General features: G+C 37.4%; 1 protein-coding gene across 2 annotated transcripts in view; it reads left to right on the top strand.

Moving 5' to 3' along the window:
* The window catches only part of LOC108738953 (scavenger receptor class B member 1), a 162,570-nt gene that overhangs the window by 111,360 nt on the left and 31,339 nt on the right, over window positions 1-19,871 (top strand). For both annotated transcript variants that reach the window (XM_025974966.1, XM_025974965.1), the window contains 2 exons: window positions 61-152; window positions 12,975-13,135. In XM_025974966.1, the coding sequence (XP_025830751.1) occupies window positions 61-152; window positions 12,975-13,135 (253 nt within the window). The remainder of the gene's footprint in view (window positions 1-60; window positions 153-12,974; window positions 13,136-19,871) is intronic.

Raw genomic sequence — 19,871 nt, 5'->3', positions numbered from 1 at the left:
TGCTGTCTTTNCAACAATTACGTTTAATAATTGATTAATTATTTAAATTTTCTGTTGCAGGTAGGTTAGCCGTAGTTGTTGTTGGACTGTTCACATTAGTAATGGGTATAGTCTTATCGACCATTCCCTGGGTCGACTACCTCATCTTGCAGGTAAGAACAGATACAAAACAGATTTATTATTTATTTACAGTAGTTTTGGGTATTTCGATCTAAAATTAAGTCATTCGGTTAATAACCGGCAGTAATCGAAATAAGGTTTATTTTAAAATACATATAGATCTTTCGGCTTGTCGACACGGAAAAGCCATGAATTATTTTTTCAATAAGGTAAGTACAATGATGAAAGAATACAATACGATTTGATCCAGTTGGAATCCAATATGATATTTACAGTGACGTACGCAAAAATTACGTAGCGTTAAATTTTTTTGCGTCATTAACAATACTTAATTAGTATAAAGAGCAACAGGCAGTTACAGAGCTAGAAGAGCAACGTAGAGAAGTAAATATTAGGAAGGGAGTCAGTCAGGGATGCACACTGTCACTGCTACTTTTCAATCTATACATCGATGACGCGATCAATTTCATTAAAGACAGTACAACTATAGGGATAGATATAGAGGGGCAAAAGATTAGTATGCCTAGATTTGCAGATGATATAGCAGTATTAGTATCTAGCAAGGAAGAGCTAGAGATAACTTTAAATAAAATGAAACCGGTATTGACAAAACAGTTCTGTATGATAATTAATAAAAGTAAAACAAAAATACTAGTATGCAAGTGAAAAAAAGTAGGGAAAAAGTGAATATGAAGATAGGATACGAAAAATTAGAAGAAGTGGTTGGTTTTAGATATCTAGGAAGTCAGATAAGTCAGGCGGAAGGAATAGTAGGGATACAAAGCAGAGAATAGCTCAGGGTCGAGTCGCCTTCAATAAAAAGAAGTCACGTCTATGTTCGTGAACGATTAATTTAGAAATACGAAAAAAATTGTTAAACGTGTATGTTTGGAATGCGGCGGAAAAGAAAAGGTATTAGAATGAATAGGAGAACAGAGGACTCAATGGGAGTCAATAAGAAATAGGCGAGATAGGTTAGTAGGACACCTTCTCAGGCATGAAGGTCTAGTCAGAGACATATTAGAGGCAAAAACGGGAGTTAGGAGGAGTAGAGGTAGACTTAGATTAGATTATTGTTTGCAAATAGTTAAGGATGTGGATGGTTCTAGTTTTCGGGAAATGCGAAGATTAGCTCAGGATAGGAAATTTCGTTGTTTCGGTTGTCATACACAAAAAAACTTTTGGGTGTTTCATTCCCATCAGCCACTAATGCTGGAGGGCGGACATTCCCTATATGCCGGAAGGTAGGGCGGAAGGGCCTTTTCCGCATCCTTTCAGGAATCGTGGGATTGGCTGAGTGGTGGTATCGGATGAGAAAGATAAGACGGACGAAATGAAGACAGAAGAGAATGAAACATTAGCTGTGGAATATTACTGCCCCAGCATCTGCCTAAGTGATCCAAGAAAACCACAAAAAAACTTGGAACAAGTCAGACGGACCCGGAATCGAACCGGCGTCCTCCCGAATACTAGGCAATGGTCTAAACCTCTGGGTCATGCCGCTCGGTGAATCACAAAACATTGTACAGTAAATTGGATGTGCACAGTTCTACTGTTCAGCATACGTTAAGCAAGCCCTGTGTTATAGCCCGCTACTATAGGGATCGACTTAGAACTGCAAAAGGTCTTTGTCAACACAAACAGAACTTGGGAGTGCAAAATGATAATCTACTAGATTGGAGCTCATTTAAGCTGGACCTGACGGAATTAGTGTTGTATGCCGAAAATACATTTGAAGTTGATGAATTTATAATAACTCAATATCGTAGAGGCGGGGTCTCAACCCAAAACAGAAAGAATTGGTACATGGTCTACGAAACAACATAGTTTGGGAACTACTGACTTAGGCAGTTGAATGGATGACAAACCACGATTGGCTGAATAAAGTAAAATATAAGTCCTAGAGGAAAGGTTGTTACAGTCTATTTCAATTTGTTAGAATTGTGACCTTGAAGAAATCTGTGCGAAGATAGAAAGAGTACACATTAGGCGTGAGCGAGACAGAAATAGTTGTAACAAGCATGAACGAGCAGAGCTCTCGATGGGCAGTCTTAGGAGATCGGTTAGATCTGTACAGTACTAGACGAAAATGTTTAGCAATTTCTTAAAACAAAAATGTATATAAATTAACAATAGAAAACAAANTCGGTCACTTCCCCTAATTTTTAGACTCCTATCTTTATATTCGCTCTTTCCCTACTTTTTTTTCACTTTCATACTACTATTTTTGTTTTACTTTTATTTATTTTCATACGGTACTGTTTTGTCAGTACCGCTTCCATTTTATTTAAAGCTATTTCTAACTCCTCTTGCTAAATGCTAATAGTGCTATATCATCTGAGCATACTAATCTTTTGCTCCTGTATATCTATCCCTACAGTTGTGCTGTCTTTAATGATGTTTATCGCGTCTTCGATGTATAGATTAAAAAGTATCGGTGACAGTGTGCATATCTGTCGACTCCCCGGAGGTGCGATAAATAAAATTAATTACAGGACAACTTTCGGGATAGACATACAGGGGGCGAAGAATTGGCATGCTCCGATTTGAGAAAGATACAGCAGTGCGAGATGCCAATTAAGTAAAATTTTTAGTGGCGTTACAAAAATGAATGACTCAAGTGACATATAAGGTGTTGCTGTATAATTTTAAAAGAAGTCAGGCGAAAACCGCCTCTGAAATCCTCCTGATACTCCTGATATACCGAGCGGCATGGCCTAGAGGTTTAGTCCACTGCTTAGCATTCGGGAGGACGCAGGTTCTATTCTGGGTCCGTCTGCCTTGGTCCAAGTTACTCTGTGGTTTCTTTGAATCACTTAGGCAAATGTTGGTTCAGTTATATTCCACAGATAATCTTTCATTCTCTTCTGTCTTCATTTCGGTTGTCTCATCTTTCTCACCCGAACCACTACCCACCCATTCCCACTATTCCTGAAAGGAGGCTGAAGAGAGTCTTCCGCCCTACCTTCCGGCGTAGTCCGGAGGGACTACCCGCCCACCAGCATTAGTAGTTGGTGGGAATGAAACACCCAAAAGTGTTTTTGTTTTGGAAAATATCTATGCGGACGAGTATTTGTCTAAAACTTGTCAATAGTAAGGAGAGAGCGACTACTAAAAGCAAGGATGTCCAAGTCCAAGATAAAGCAAATTCTGATCGGTTTTTTGATATTCAGGGCATTATCTTCTGCGAGAATTATTTGAAATTGGAACTAAAAAAAAACAGTTTTTTGTTTTTTACAAAACAGAAGTGGGCACTTGTATCTCTCTGCGCGCCCCCCTTTGTAATTCATCACCATTAGATACTGAAGCGTTATGAAGTTTTTCTAACTTGCATGCTAACTAATCAATAAAGTAATTAAATAAGTATGCACAATTGCAGTTAGCGAAATTGCAATAGTAATTAAAAAGGTTAATCAATCTCCATTAACATTTAATGTTATCTTGACAAAGGTATAATTGTTTTGCATAACTGCTTTTAAAAATAAGTAAACAGAAGAAAGACAGTTACGTAGTTCGAGTCATTATTACAACAATTACGTTTAATAATTGATTAATTATTTAAATTTTCTGTTGCAGGTAGGTTAGCCGTAGTTGTTGTTGGACTGTTCACATTAGTAATGGGTATAGTCTTATCGACCATTCCCTGGGTCGACTACCTCATCTTGCAGGTAAGAACAGATACAAAACAGATTTATTATTTATTTACAGTAGTTTTGGGTATTTCGATCTAAAATTAAGTCATTCGGTTAATAACCGGCAGTAATCGAAATAAGGTTTATTTTAAAATACATATAGATCTTTCGGCTTGTCGACACGGAAAAGCCATGAATTATTTTTTCAATAAGGTAAGTACAATGATGAAAGAATACAATACGATTTGATCCAGTTGGAATCCAATATGATATTTACAGTGACGTACGCAAAAATTACGTAGCGTTAAATTTTTTTGCGTCATTAACAATACTTAATTAGTATAAAGAGCAACAGGCAGTTACAGAGCTAGAAGAGCAACGTAGAGAAGTAAATATTAGGAAGGGAGTCAGTCAGGGATGCACACTGTCACTGCTACTTTTCAATCTATACATCGATGACGCGATCAATTTCATTAAAGACAGTACAACTATAGGGATAGATATAGAGGGGCAAAAGATTAGTATGCCTAGATTTGCAGATGATATAGCAGTATTAGTATCTAGCAAGGAAGAGCTAGAGATAACTTTAAATAAAATGAAACCGGTATTGACAAAACAGTTCTGTATGATAATTAATAAAAGTAAAACAAAAATACTAGTATGCAAGTGAAAAAAAGTAGGGAAAAAGTGAATATGAAGATAGGATACGAAAAATTAGAAGAAGTGGTTGGTTTTAGATATCTAGGAAGTCAGATAAGTCAGGCGGAAGGAATAGTAGGGATACAAAGCAGAGAATAGCTCAGGGTCGAGTCGCCTTCAATAAAAAGAAGTCACGTCTATGTTCGTGAACGATTAATTTAGAAATACGAAAAAAATTGTTAAACGTGTATGTTTGGAATGCGGCGGAAAAGAAAAGGTATTAGAATGAATAGGAGAACAGAGGACTCAATGGGAGTCAATAAGAAATAGGCGAGATAGGTTAGTAGGACACCTTCTCAGGCATGAAGGTCTAGTCAGAGACATATTAGAGGCAAAAACGGGAGTTAGGAGGAGTAGAGGTAGACTTAGATTAGATTATTGTTTGCAAATAGTTAAGGATGTGGATGGTTCTAGTTTTCGGGAAATGCGAAGATTAGCTCAGGATAGGAAATTTCGTTGTTTCGGTTGTCATACACAAAAAAACTTTTGGGTGTTTCATTCCCATCAGCCACTAATGCTGGAGGGCGGACATTCCCTATATGCCGGAAGGTAGGGCGGAAGGGCCTTTTCCGCATCCTTTCAGGAATCGTGGGATTGGCTGAGTGGTGGTATCGGATGAGAAAGATAAGACGGACGAAATGAAGACAGAAGAGAATGAAACATTAGCTGTGGAATATTACTGCCCCAGCATCTGCCTAAGTGATCCAAGAAAACCACAAAAAAACTTGGAACAAGTCAGACGGACCCGGAATCGAACCGGCGTCCTCCCGAATACTAGGCAATGGTCTAAACCTCTGGGTCATGCCGCTCGGTGAATCACAAAACATTGTACAGTAAATTGGATGTGCACAGTTCTACTGTTCAGCATACGTTAAGCAAGCCCTGTGTTATAGCCCGCTACTATAGGGATCGACTTAGAACTGCAAAAGGTCTTTGTCAACACAAACAGAACTTGGGAGTGCAAAATGATAATCTACTAGATTGGAGCTCATTTAAGCTGGACCTGACGGAATTAGTGTTGTATGCCGAAAATACATTTGAAGTTGATGAATTTATAATAACTCAATATCGTAGAGGCGGGGTCTCAACCCAAAACAGAAAGAATTGGTACATGGTCTACGAAACAACATAGTTTGGGAACTACTGACTTAGGCAGTTGAATGGATGACAAACCACGATTGGCTGAATAAAGTAAAATATAAGTCCTAGAGGAAAGGTTGTTACAGTCTATTTCAATTTGTTAGAATTGTGACCTTGAAGAAATCTGTGCGAAGATAGAAAGAGTACACATTAGGCGTGAGCGAGACAGAAATAGTTGTAACAAGCATGAACGAGCAGAGCTCTCGATGGGCAGTCTTAGGAGATCGGTTAGATCTGTACAGTACTAGACGAAAATGTTTAGCAATTTCTTAAAACAAAAATGTATATAAATTGACAATAGAAAACAAAGCAAAAGTTTTATAGGTGTGTAGAACGTTAAGTTAATTCACTTGTTATTATTTTTGGCTAAATATGCTTTTAAATAAAGCATATTCTTAAATTTTAACGAGGCAGTTTAAATAATTTTGCAAATGGTACTGTACACTTTTGTCTAGTTCTCGCTCGACGATCGGTGGAGAAATGAGCTTCGCAGACAAATATGATTGAATTTGGAATTATGCTACAGCACATCCTAATAAAAGAAAGGGGCATATCTCTTACTTCTTGAAACGAACAGTATGTAATTAATTTTATAGGCATTAGTATCTACTTCGTTCAAAAAATTATGCTTGACATTCAGAAAACAATAGTCTGTCTCCCTTTAGGCATTACAAAATTAAAATTGTTTCGTTTAAAGTCTTTTTCTTCGCTTTGCGTAGGTTTATATCAGAAGTAAGAAAATAAAACGGAAAAAAATTCAAACCGCGTTTTACGGGAAATATTGAACTGGAAAGGTCCTAAAACGAATTTTAATTCTTTTTTACGAACACCTTATCTCCTTATTGGGCCATTTTAACCGAAATAAAAGTGAATGTTCTTTATAGATCTCGACCGATAAATTTTTGTTACCTCTATCTCTTCTCGTGCTTTTTTCTTACAGCTCTTTAATTCACTCCTCCTGACACCTTTAGAGAAATGAAAGAAAAAAGTACTCTAGCTGAGTATTTTTCTGTTTAATTGTTTAATCTAATTTCTGATTAATAAGAGTGTCTATTCAGTTAAGTTCGCAGTCAAACGCGGATGGCGATTTTGATCCCCCCCATAGGGGGTCTCGATAAATCACTGAAAAGAAAATTTGAAAATTCCCCCGCTCTATCTAAGTACTAATGCTGGAAGGTAAGGTGCAGGACCCTCCTAGCTTATGGGTGGGTGGTGAATAGAGCGAGAAATATGAGACGAAGAAATGAAGATAGAAAGAGAATTAAAGATCACTGGAATACTACTGTCCCAGCATTTGCCTAAGTGATTTAAATAAATCACAGGAAAACCTGGACCAGGCCGGATGAACCCAGAATCGAACCGACATACTTCCGAATGCCAAGCAGTATCATCTCTTGCAAGCTCCGCACTTATTTCAGTTGCAGCCTCTACTACAATTCATCATTATAAGGTCGTCAGTCCTAAGACTGGTTCGACACTTACCTCTATCTTGAGCTAATCTTCGCATTTTCCTAAAACCAGAACATTCCACATCCTTAACTATTTGTGAACAGTAATCTAATGTAGGTCTACCTCTACTCCTCCTAACTCCCGTTTCTGCCTCTAATATGTCTCCGACTAGCCCTTCATGCATGACAAGGTGTCCTACCAACCTATTTCGTCTATTATTTCTTATTGACTTCCATAGAGTTCTCTAATCACCTCGTGAAGTGTTGCACCTTCTTCTATTGCACTTGATGAGATCCCGGAGATAGTCCCCGCCCGGACATTCGAATGACGATTTAGTTTACGTGCGAAGTGCTTTACACCAGAAGACGCCACAATTTAAGTTGCAAGAGTACGTTATTCTCGGCATATCATAATGTAGTGGTTTCCCGTGGCCTTCCTCATCGCAGTATTGTGCATCAGAATGCCATACCGATCCTCATAATCCCTGTCATCCTGAGTAGTGAAAGAGCCGCAACCCTCTTTCAGTGACTGGCCTTAGCCTAGTTTCTTTTTAATAACCCCCCCCCCCATTATACTTGAGCCTATGGCCCGGCTTCCTAATTCATCGAAACCCACAAGTCGATCCATCCACCCTGGTTTGTACAAGGGCTTCGTCAAGGTTCAAGTCCCGTCGGATCGAGTACTTCAATTATTTAAAAAAATACAATTCATCATTAGAGGGTTGGTTATTATTGTTTCCTCTTTGTTTTCTAGAAAATCAGAAGTGGCTACGAGCCCTTCATCAAAGATCGTTGCTCCATGTGGGTACACCTTAAATTTTCGCAACTATGTGTGTAATTGGACGACACGTTGTTCTCTAATAATTTTTAGAACGTCATGTGTGTAAAAAAAAGGACGAAGAAATATAAGAAAGTGGAACATTTACGACGGTATAAGTTCACGTCTATGTGCGTGATCAGTGGCCGTAAATCTGAGTGTTTTATATCCGTAACTGGAATCTTCTGAAAGTAACCAGTAGTGACTAAGTACTTACAATGAAATGTTGAAGCAGTTTGGAGTGTGTGTTATCAAGAATAGTTTTTTAAAACAAAACGTATTTTTCCAGTTTAATTTAACCACGAATTAACATCCAATTTGGTATATGCGAATTTCATTTTGATGACTGTGATCTACTAGAAAATACGACAAATGGCGCTGTAAACGCTAGGTCTAGACCACTTTGAATTATTTTATTCGATTATGGTAACGTGCCTATCACGTTGAGATGAGCTACGCCGGAATTCGTTTTCAGCAAGTAGATATCCACACAAGTGGACCTTGTTGGAGCATACGTAATCCTAAAATGTAGCATCGTACTACAGATGGCGTTTACCACGCCATTTGTAGTATTTTCTAAAACGCACTGTTAAGACAGCAGGTAAAAGTTGGTCTGTGTTCTGTCGAAGCTGTCTGCGACGCGCTGTGAGATTCAAAAAGATCGAAATCGCGATCCGCATCTGGCAGTTTCGACAGAATACAGACCACTTCGAATTATTTTATGTGATCTACTAGTTTTGGAGCACTTGCAGAAAAGTTGTTTAATTCAATTTTTTGAGATATTCCTCCAATAATATATCTGGTACCTATCTACGTACGCTTTCAATTACTGTTCTTATGTCACACAACCATTGAGGAAAATGCCTACGGCAGATAAACATGTGAAAACCGAAGTTATTTATTACATCAGCGTTCTTTTGTTTCTACGAAAAAGTTGAAATACAATATTTTGTCTTCAATAGAGAAAATAACGTATTAAATTGATTAGATTAGAGTTGGTCTGAAGTAAAACGGCAACTTGGTAGTTTTCTACGACAACGAATGGCTGAAGTTCAAGTTGCCCCCAATTGAATTACACCTTCCACTTACTGCTGTTACTACGACATACGTTTCAGTGTTAAGTGCCGCTTGATAAACAGCTTTGCCAACTTTGAATGCACAAAGTTTTAAGACCCGAACTAGTACGAAAGAGCGACGGGTATTAATGAAATGCAAGTTCCAACTTTACATCATGTGAACGGGCACGACTAACCGTTTTGAAACCGCTGAATGAATTAATGACATTTTCTTACTGAAAATGCTACTTAGATCGTTTATATAGTTTTTTTTATGAAAACTAAAATCGTTGAGTGACAATTTCATGGTCGATCAGGACCGATGGCCAGAAGTTACTAAATATTTTACTGTAGGTCCCAACAGGGCCATAGNCAAAAGAAAATTTTAATTTTATTTATTTGATAGATATTTTGTATGGATATAGAGAAGGAGGTAAATGGAAATGTATTATTGTATAGCAGCTGTCCACGCGGACGCATCGCTCACTCAAGTAGCAGAGAGACAGATGTCGAACGCTGCCGAACGCGGAGGCCGATTGTGCCTCTTTGTCGCTCGTTCCGCGCTCTCGCTTGCACTTTAATCCTTAAATGGAACGCCTCAAAGTGAGGTAACGCCGCATGAGTCATGTTTTTTCGAGCGTGCAGCCGGCTCCATCGAATGATAAGACGTTATCACGTCAAAAAGTAAAATAAAAAATTATGATGTTCATTTCGTAGTTTGACTCAGCTCATCTCTAACAGCATAGTTTTTTTTAGAAGTCATTTTTTTGAAAACAGAAAACTGCTAAGGGGCCCCTCGACTGCGGAGGCCCCGGTGCGCCACACCGCTTGAACCGGCCCTGGGTCACAATAAGTCTAAATTTCCTCAGACTGGTTAGACCACGCATTTCCACTGTTTCCTATTCTGAGCTAATCTTCGAATTTCCCTGAAACTAGAACATCCCACATCCTTCACTATTTGTGAACAGTAAACTAATTAAGGTTTCTTCTGTTTCTATCTCCAATATATCTCTGACTACATCTTCATGCCTGAGAAGGTATCCTCATCATTCGCCTGTAACAACATTTCGAATGCTTCTAACCTTTTCTTTTCCGCCTTTTCTCTTTAACAATCACGTTTGAATTTCCAAATTTCCTTTTATGGAAGGCGACTAGACCCTGCGCTATTCATTGTTTTGTATCTCTATTGCTTCTTCCATCTTGAGTCGTCTGACGTCCTAGATACCAAAAGTTAACCACGTCTCCTATCTTTATATTCGCACTTTCTCAACTTTCTCTTCCCTTGAGTATCAGTATTTATTTATTTTCATACAATACTGTTTTATCAATACCGCTTCCATTTTATTTAAAGCTATATCTATCGTTTTCTCCAAGAAAAGCTGGAATGACCTCCCACGTTCTTCTATTTTTTCTAAACCCAAATTGATCTTCCCCTAATAGTTCCTCCGCCCTTTTTTCCATCCTTCTCTGCACAATTCTAGTTACGATTTTTGACGCACAGGAAGTTAAGCTAATTGTTCTAAATGTCTCGCACCTAGGCGCGCCTCACTTTTTAGGTACGGTAGAATTCTATCGAAATGTTTCTATTATAGTCGCAGCGAAGGTCTATAAACACGACCTACTGTATTAAGAACAACTAAAGTATTACTTACTCTCATTGATAGAGTCGGCGTGACATAGCTTAGCGAAGAACTTCATTTAACCACTTAATTTAATTAAAATCTATTTAAATTTTGTTGTTTGAGTTTCAATATTCAACAAGTTTGTCCGCAATGCTTAAGCACTTTCGTAATTTAAATCGAAACCCAGCAAACAAGAAATCCAATTAGTAAGAACGAAACAATTGGAAGATCCACGACTCAAAGACTTGAGATTAAATAAATTACAAAAAGATGGAATTGATGAAAGATCAATATGAAACATCTGCTGGAAGATCTACGTTGGTCAAACAAAGAGACTGCAAAGTCAGAGGATTTCAGGCGTGTTAGAACTATTAAATTCCTTGAACCACATTCAAAAAATTGGTACTCAAGTCGAGCGATTGTTAACGAAGCTTCTTAATTCATCAGAAGAAAAAAATAAATAAAAGGTGTTTCATTCCCACCAGCTATGGGTAGTCCCTCCAGCCTACGCCAGAGGTTTGGGCGGGAGGCGCTCTTTAGCCTCCTTTTAGAAATAGTTGGAAACGAAACGTGAAATACTACTACTATTTAATGCAGAATTGTTTGCAAAACTCAGAAAAAATGAGTAAATCCCATGAGCTGAAAATCTTTGTCAGTTTAGCAATCGTTGTTATTGAACCACTTCGTAAGTAACTGAGTTTGTAGCATAACTAAACAATTTTCATTCATCATTATAAGGTCGTCAGTCTTAAGTCTGGTTGGACACGCACCTGCACTCTTTGCAATCCTGAGCTAATCTTCGTATTTCCTTAAATCTAGAACAACCCACATTCCCCTAGGTCTACTTCTAATTCCCGTTTCTGCCTCTAATATTTCTCTGACTAGACCTTCATGTCTGAGAAGCTGTCCTACCAACCTATCTCGCCTATTTCTTCTTGACTTCCATAGAATCCTCTGTTCTCCTATTCTTCCTAATACTTCTTCATTTCTAACCTTCTCTATCTACGGTATCCTCATCATTCACTGGTAATACCACATTTCGAACGCTTCCAACCCTTCCTTTTCCGCCGCGCCCACCGTCTATGTTTCGTACCCGTATAGATCCGCATTCTAAACATACACCTTTAACAATCTTTTTCGAATTTAACGAACAAAAATCAGGACTGCCAGAATAAACAATGCCTCTGCAGTGTGGATTCATGAAAATAGGTGGAGCGAATGGAACAAGACAAAAGAAGAGAGTAATATGGCGTAACGTTCTCGTCGCAGTAGTATGTAGCAGGCAAATATTTTTGATTTTATCATCTCTCTGATTCTCTGCTTCCGTTTATCTAGCAGGCCGCTGTGGTTGTCGTAAAATCACTTGATAACCCCGTTAAACGGTATCGGGCATGTTGGAGGGTGCTCAAGAACGCTCTTGACAATCCCTTTCCGTGTACTTCCAGGATACGGTCGTAAACTGGAAATTTCAAGTGTCTCCTTAGTTCGTTATCCCGTTTCCTTCTTGTGTGTTCCCGAACATGGGGATTGCGACAATAGTTTTACTTAATATGGCAAATATGCGTTATAACACGTAGCAGATCTTATAAGCAAACGATAGTCATTGACATTACGTCGTAATTTCGTTACAACAATAGCTCCCCTTGCTTGTTACAATTAAAACACATTGGGGGCCTACAATATGGCGCAGCCACCACGATAAGACGTAGTTATATGCTAAATCTAGAATACAATCGTTGGCTGTGAAACAAAACGACGAAAATCAGCACTGTACTTAATGTTAGACAACACGACTCAATGTAACTTCTTGGTCAATACAGAATTTGAGAAAAAATATAAGGTAGCATACTTCGTTTAGTTTCTGTAGCGATGTGACCTTCAGTTTGATCGGCGCAAAGTAGAAAAGAACAGCACTAGGCCAGAAAAGAAAGGAGACACCTCTCGGCCAAACTCTTAACCGGTGAGGAGCGTATATTCCGTACAGTACTGCACGGAAAAATTGACCATTTTATCCACTACAATTGCATTGCTCAAATATGCTGTTATTGGTACCATTTACTACTGAAAATATCAACGAGATGTTTATTTATATTTGAAAACATAATAAAGGCTTTAACGCTTGTTTTCGACTCGCACTACTATTCATGATTGAACAAAACTTTTGGCAGATACTGTATGAAAGAGTATGTTTAATGAACAAGGATCGAGAGTATAGTGAGCTCTTTTCTTCCTACCTACGATTTTGCCAGCGCGCATCCAAGACATTGGCTAGAAAAAGTAAATGAAGTATAGTTACGTCAACTCCGGAGTTGCCAGATTGAACGTGTTTACATTAATGCATAGATAGAAAAGCGGTTTTTAATACATTTGTAGTGGTTGACGTAAATTTTTTATCATAAGATCAATGTATACTAATTCTCCTTATTTTTTCTTTCTTTCAGCATTTAAGGTTGTCAAATGGATCCCTTAGTTTCTACTATTGGCAAAAACCTGGCGTAGTAAGATTAACAAAAGTTTACATTTTCAATGTCACCAACCCGGACAATTTTCTGAACCAAGGAGAAAAACCAAAGTTGCAAGAAGTTGGGCCTTTTGTGTACAGGTAAACTTTTGTATTAGGCATTTCAACAAAAATATTATAGAATTAATGTATTAAATACGACATTACCTCCCGTGTACGAATTTCTACCAAAGCAAAACGAAGACGAAAATCCTTTTCTTAATAATAAGGATTAAATGCGATTTCTTAACCGGGAAGGAATGTTACAGTTTCGTCTTTAAAATTAAGGATAAGCAAATAGGAAGTTAAAAAGTGAAAAGTTTCTTTAATCGATGTCAGTCTCTGACAAAAATAAAATAATTATTTTTATTCTCATTAACAAGAGGGGCATAAGTAATAATTGCTTANCCCGTTTATAACAGTTCAGGCCATGTAAAGTTGATTTATGACCGCCTGTAAAAAATAACGCCGGATTTTAGATCACATCGAAGGAGTTACCATACTGTTATGTTTTCTATTACGTTTCACATTACGGCAACCATTTTAACCATAGTCTAACCACATCCCTCTCGTGTGGATATATCTCCACTTCATCTCCGATTTCGCCACTACCCTCTAAATAGGGGCTGTCTTGCAAATATAGATTGTTGTCATGAAGTCGGAGTAAAAAAATGTTCTATATTTGAAAATTTCGCAAAATTATCGAACTGTCCCGTTTATAACAGTTCAGGCCATGTAAAGTTGATTTATGACCGCCTGTAAAAAATAACGCCGGATTTTAGATCACATCGAAGGAGTTACCATACTGTTATGTTTTCTATTACGTTTCACATTACGGCAACCATTTTAACCATAGTCTAACCACATCCCTCTCGTGTGGATATATCTCCACTTCATCTCCGATTTCGCCACTACCCTCTAAATAGGGGCTGTCTTGCAAATATAGATTGTTGTCATGAAGTCGGAGTAAAAAAATGTTCTATATTTGAAAATTTCGCAAAATTATCGAACTGTCCCGTTTATAACAGTTCAGGCCATGTAAAGTTGATTTATGACCGCCTGTAAAAAATAACGCCGGATTTTAGATCACATCGAAGGAGTTACCATACTGTTATGTTTTCTATTACGTTTCACATTACGGCAACCATTTTAACCATAGTCTAACCACATCCCTCTCGTGTGGATATATCTCCACTTCATCTCCGATTTCGCCACTACCCTCTAAATAGGGGCTGTCTTGCAAATATAGATTGTTGTCATGAAGTCGGAGTAAAAAAATGTTCTATATTTGAAAATTTCGCAAAATTATCGAACTGTCCCGTTTATAACAGTTCAGGCCATGTAAAGTTGATTTATGACCGCCTGTAAAAAATAACGCCGGATTTTAGATCACATCGAAGGAGTTACCATACTGTTATGTTTTCTATTACGTTTCACATTACGGCAACCATTTTAACCATAGTCTAACCACATCCCTCTCGTGTGGATATATCTCCACTTCATCTCCGATTTCGCCACTACCCTCTAAATAGGGGCTGTCTTGCAAATATAGATTGTTGTCATGAAGTCGGAGTAAAAAAATGTTCTATATTTGAAAATTTCGCAAAATTATCGAACTGTCCCGTTTATAACAGTTCAGGCCATGTAAAGTTGATTTATGACCGCCTGTAAAAAATAACGCCGGATTTTAGATCACATCGAAGGAGTTACCATACTGTTATGTTTTCTATTACGTTTCACATTACGGCAACCATTTTAACCATAGTCTAACCACATCCCTCTCGTGTGGATATATCTCCACTTCATCTCCGATTTCGCCACTACCCTCTAAATAGGGGCTGTCTTGCAAATATAGATTGTTGTCATGAAGTCGGAGTAAAAAAATGTTCTATATTTGAAAATTTCGCAAAATTATCGAACTGTCCCGTTTATAACAGTTCAGGCCATGTAAAGTTGATTTATGACCGCCTGTAAAAAATAACGCCGGATTTTAGATCACATCGAAGGAGTTACCATACTGTTATGTTTTCTATTACGTTTCACATTACGGCAACCATTTTAACCATAGTCTAACCACATCCCTCTCGTGTGGATATATCTCCACTTCATCTCCGATTTCGCCACTACCCTCTAAATAGGGGCTGTCTTGCAAATATAGATTGTTGTCATGAAGTCGGAGTAAAAAAATGTTCTATATTTGAAAATTTCGCAAAATTATCGAACTGTCCCGTTTATAACAGTTCAGGCCATGTAAAGTTGATTTATGACCGCCTGTAAAAAATAACGCCGGATTTTAGATCACATCGAAGGAGTTACCATACTGTTATGTTTTCTATTACGTTTCACATTACGGCAACCATTTTAACCATAGTCTAACCACATCCCTCTCGTGTGGATATATCTCCACTTCATCTCCGATTTCGCCACTACCCTCTAAATAGGGGCTGTCTTGCAAATATAGATTGTTGTCATGAAGTCGGAGTAAAAAAATGTTCTATATTTGAAAATTTCGCAAAATTATCGAACTGTCCCGTTTATAACAGTTCAGGCCATGTAAAGTTGATTTATGACCGCCTGTAAAAAATAACGCCGGATTTTAGATCACATCGAAGGAGTTACCATACTGTTATGTTTTCTATTACGTTTCACATTACGGCAACCATTTTAACCATAGTCTAACCACATCCCTCTCGTGTGGATATATCTCCACTTCATCTCCGATTTCGCCACTACCCTCTAAATAGGGGCTGTCTTGCAAATATAGATTGTTGTCATGAAGTCGGAGTAAAAAAATGTTCTATATTTGAAAATTTCGCAAAATTATCGAACTGTCCCGTTTATAACAGTTCAGGCCATGTAAAGTTGATTTATGACCGCCTGTAAAAAATAACGCCGGATTTTAGATCACATCGAAGGAGTTACCATACTGTTATGTTTTCTATTACGTTTCACATTACGGCAACCATTTTAACCATAGTCTAACCACATCCCTCTCGTGTGGATATATCTCCACTTCATCTCCGATTTCGCCACTACCCTCTAAATAGGGGCTGTCTTGCAAATATAGATTGTTGTCATGAAGTCGGAGTAAAAAAATGTTCTATATTTGAAAATTTCGCAAAATTATCGAACTGTCCCGTTTATAACAGTTCAGGCCATGTAAAGTTGATTTATGACCGCCTGTAAAAAATAACGCCGGATTTTAGATCACATCGAAGGAGTTACCATACTGTTATGTTTTCTATTACGTTTCACATTACGGCAACCATTTTAACCATAGTCTAACCACATCCCTCTCGTGTGGATATATCTCCACTTCATCTCCGATTTCGCCACTACCCTCTAAATAGGGGCTGTCTTGCAAATATAGATTGTTGTCATGAAGTCGGAGTAAAAAAATGTTCTATATTTGAAAATTTCGCAAAATTATCGAACTGTCCCGTTTATAACAGTTCAGGCCATGTAAAGTTGATTTATGACCGCCTGTAAAAAATAACGCCGGATTTTAGATCACATCGAAGGAGTTACCATACTGTTATGTTTTCTATTACGTTTCACATTACGGCAACCATTTTAACCATAGTCTAACCACATCCCTCTCGTGTGGATATATCTCCACTTCATCTCCGATTTCGCCACTACCCTCTAAATAGGGGCTGTCTTGCAAATATAGATTGTTGTCATGAAGTCGGAGTAAAAAAATGTTCTATATTTGAAAATTTCGCAAAATTATCGAACTGTCCCGTTTATAACAGTTCAGGCCATGTAAAGTTGATTTATGACCGCCTGTAAAAAATAACGCCGGATTTTAGATCACATCGAAGGAGTTACCATACTGTTATGTTTTCTATTACGTTTCACATTACGGCAACCATTTTAACCATAGTCTAACCACACCCCCCTCCTGTCGACATATGAATACTTCATCTTCGACTTCCCTGTTACCCACTAAGAAGAGGCTGTCTTAAAAATTTAGATTATTGTCATCAAGCCGCAGTACAAATCTGTTCTGTATCCGAAAATTTGGCAAAATTATTGAACCGTCCTTGTCTATAGCAATTCAGCGTAGATAAAGTTGATTTATGAACGCATGCAAAATAAATTCCGGAATTTTAGATCAGATCGAAGAAGTGACCCTACTGTAGAGTACGTATCTGCTACGTTTTTCCATTACATTTCACATTACGGCAACTATTTTAACCATAGTCTAGCCACATCCCCCTGCTGTCGACGTATCTCCACTTCATCTCCGGTTTTCTTCTAAATAGGGGCTGTCTTTTAACTACAAATTGTCGTCGTGAAATAAACTGCAAATACCGAGCGGAATGAACTAGAGGTTAAGTCATTTCTTAGCATTCGAGAGGATGTTGGTTCGATTCCTGGTCCGTCAGTTTTGGTCCAAGTTTTTCTGTAGTTGCCTTGGATCACTTAAGCAAATCACTTAGACAAACACTGTGACAGTAATATTCCACAGATAATCTTTCATTCTCTTCTGTCTTCATTTCGTCCGACTCAATTTTCTCACCCGAACCACAACCCACCCATTCCCACGATTCCTGAAAGGAGGCTCAAGAGGGCCTTCCGCCGTACCTTCCGGCGAAGTCCGGAGGGACTGCCCGCCCACGAGCATTACTGACTGACGGGAATGAAACACCCAAAAGTCTTAAGCAGCAACAAAAATATATTCTGTATTTGAAACTTTGGTAGAGTTATTGTACCATCTTCGTATTCGTATAACAGTTCAGAGCACATAAAGTTGATTTATGACCGCCTGCAAACACGCCGGCTTGTTAGTCGGACCAAAGGAGTGACAAAAAGAAAAAATTCCGGAGAAGAAATGAGTAATTTCAAACAAGCAACAAGTATGTCTTTCGTTGTTGCGAATCCCCTAGATTTCATTCTCGTCTGTAAAGCTAATAAATTTCTTTAGAGAAGCATGCGGATTTGTTAGTGATTAAAATTGATTTCACAACTCAATTTGTTGTAAAACGTGAACTTTGCTATCTACTACTAATACTGGTGCCTGGTTCCAAGAGCCTTTCTTTATACACTGTATAAATCTTTAATTTATTGGCGCGAATGACTGTGTTAATTCGTTAAACCATCGGTTACATAATGGGTACATAAAACAATGAATGCCAGGCTCTCGGAAGAAAATTTTTTTCTTGTTAACGTAAATTACGTTTGTAAAATATAATACACACACATACATGCACACAATACATTATTTGCAAAGTAAATAACATAAAACCCATCAAATGTTAATACTTACGCATATGTTGTGTAGCTGTAGTTCTGTGCGGAGCTAACGGAATTATGTAAAGCCAATGTCTCGCCTTTTTTTGATGGTATTTGTTTTGTCGAGCATTCCACTTATTTGTGTGGTCATTTAATAGCGAATTTGACAACGCGAATTACTTGTCTTTTAACAAGATTTTGTTGACGTTTTCTGGATCGTCGAGTGATTGTTTCGGTCAGTATTTACTGGAGATGGACTTTTTGCAAGATCCGATCGGATACCGGATAATGACACTGGTTACTCTACTAGAGAAAAATTAATAAACCAACACCAGCAATAATAATTTAATAATTATAACAAAAAGACCTACCTATTGATAATTAAGATTGTATTGGGATAGNTAACCGGGAAGGAATGTTACAGTTTCGTCTTTAAAATTAAGGATAAGCAAATAGGAAGTTAAAAAGTGAAAAGTTTCTTTAATCGATGTCAGTCTCTGACAAAAATAAAATAATTATTTTTATTCTCATTAACAAGAGGGGCATAAGTAATAATTGCTTATTTATCATCTAAAATATAATCTTATAAAGAGAGAAAGTTAGAAATGAAATGAAATGAAGAAATGAAGACGTATTAGAAAAAATAGGAGAACAGAGAACTGTATGGAAATCAATAAGAAACAAGCAAGATAGGTTGGTAGGACACCTTCTCAGGCATGAAGGTCGAGTCAGAGAGTAGAGGTCGACCTAGATTAGATTACTGTTTGCAAATAGTTAAGGATGTGGGTTGTTCTAATTTTGGGGAAATGCTCAGGATTTAAAGAATGGAGGTGCGTGTCGAACCAGGACTGACGACCTTATGATGATGATGATGAAGATAAAGATTTAGGAAATTTGGTAGACTAATTTATTGTAAACAGAATATGTCTATTTAATTAAAACTACATAAAAATGCACCAATCTTCAGAAAAAACATCAATTATTTAGTCGTTGAGATTCCGGGTTAATGCGAAACAATTACAATAATTGACCCAAAGCAATATTATACATACATAGTTCAATGATTTGATCATGAAATTGTAATTGATAAAACCCGGCACCTAACAATAAATTAGTTATATTTAAACTTGAAAGTATAATAATAGCCTGGTTATTAAATATATATTAAATAATCATCGAACTGCCTTGACCTTGCGACCTCTAAATTTTCTATAACTTAGAACGCAGATATCCATGTCTAATTGAGAATGTGAACAATAACATTGATATTTGTAATTGTTACACTAAAACATATACAATGAGTAATTCATGTTATAGTATCTACACTCATTATTATTCAACTAAGGTCAGGTCGATGTGCGTTATTGACCTTGCTACACGATTTAATTGTTATTGTTACACTGTACATTTTCATTCATTTAAATTATTTAACAGTCTGTAATGTGTTACAGTGAACAGTTACTTTAAAACAAATGTGCAAATATACCTAAACAATGGAATAAATTAATATAATGCTTTGTCAGTTTTGAGGATTCAACATTTTACGGTTGGATGTACTTAATTTTATCGGTTATTAACTCTATTTAACAGCTGATGCTAA

This window comes from Agrilus planipennis, unplaced genomic scaffold (assembly GCF_000699045.2).
Source record: "Agrilus planipennis isolate EAB-ADULT unplaced genomic scaffold, Apla_2.0 scaffold118, whole genome shotgun sequence".
Taxonomy (NCBI): domain Eukaryota; kingdom Metazoa; phylum Arthropoda; class Insecta; order Coleoptera; family Buprestidae; genus Agrilus; species Agrilus planipennis.
The sequence above is the reverse complement of the archived record's forward strand: the minus strand, read 5'-3'. Positions and strand labels throughout refer to the sequence as shown.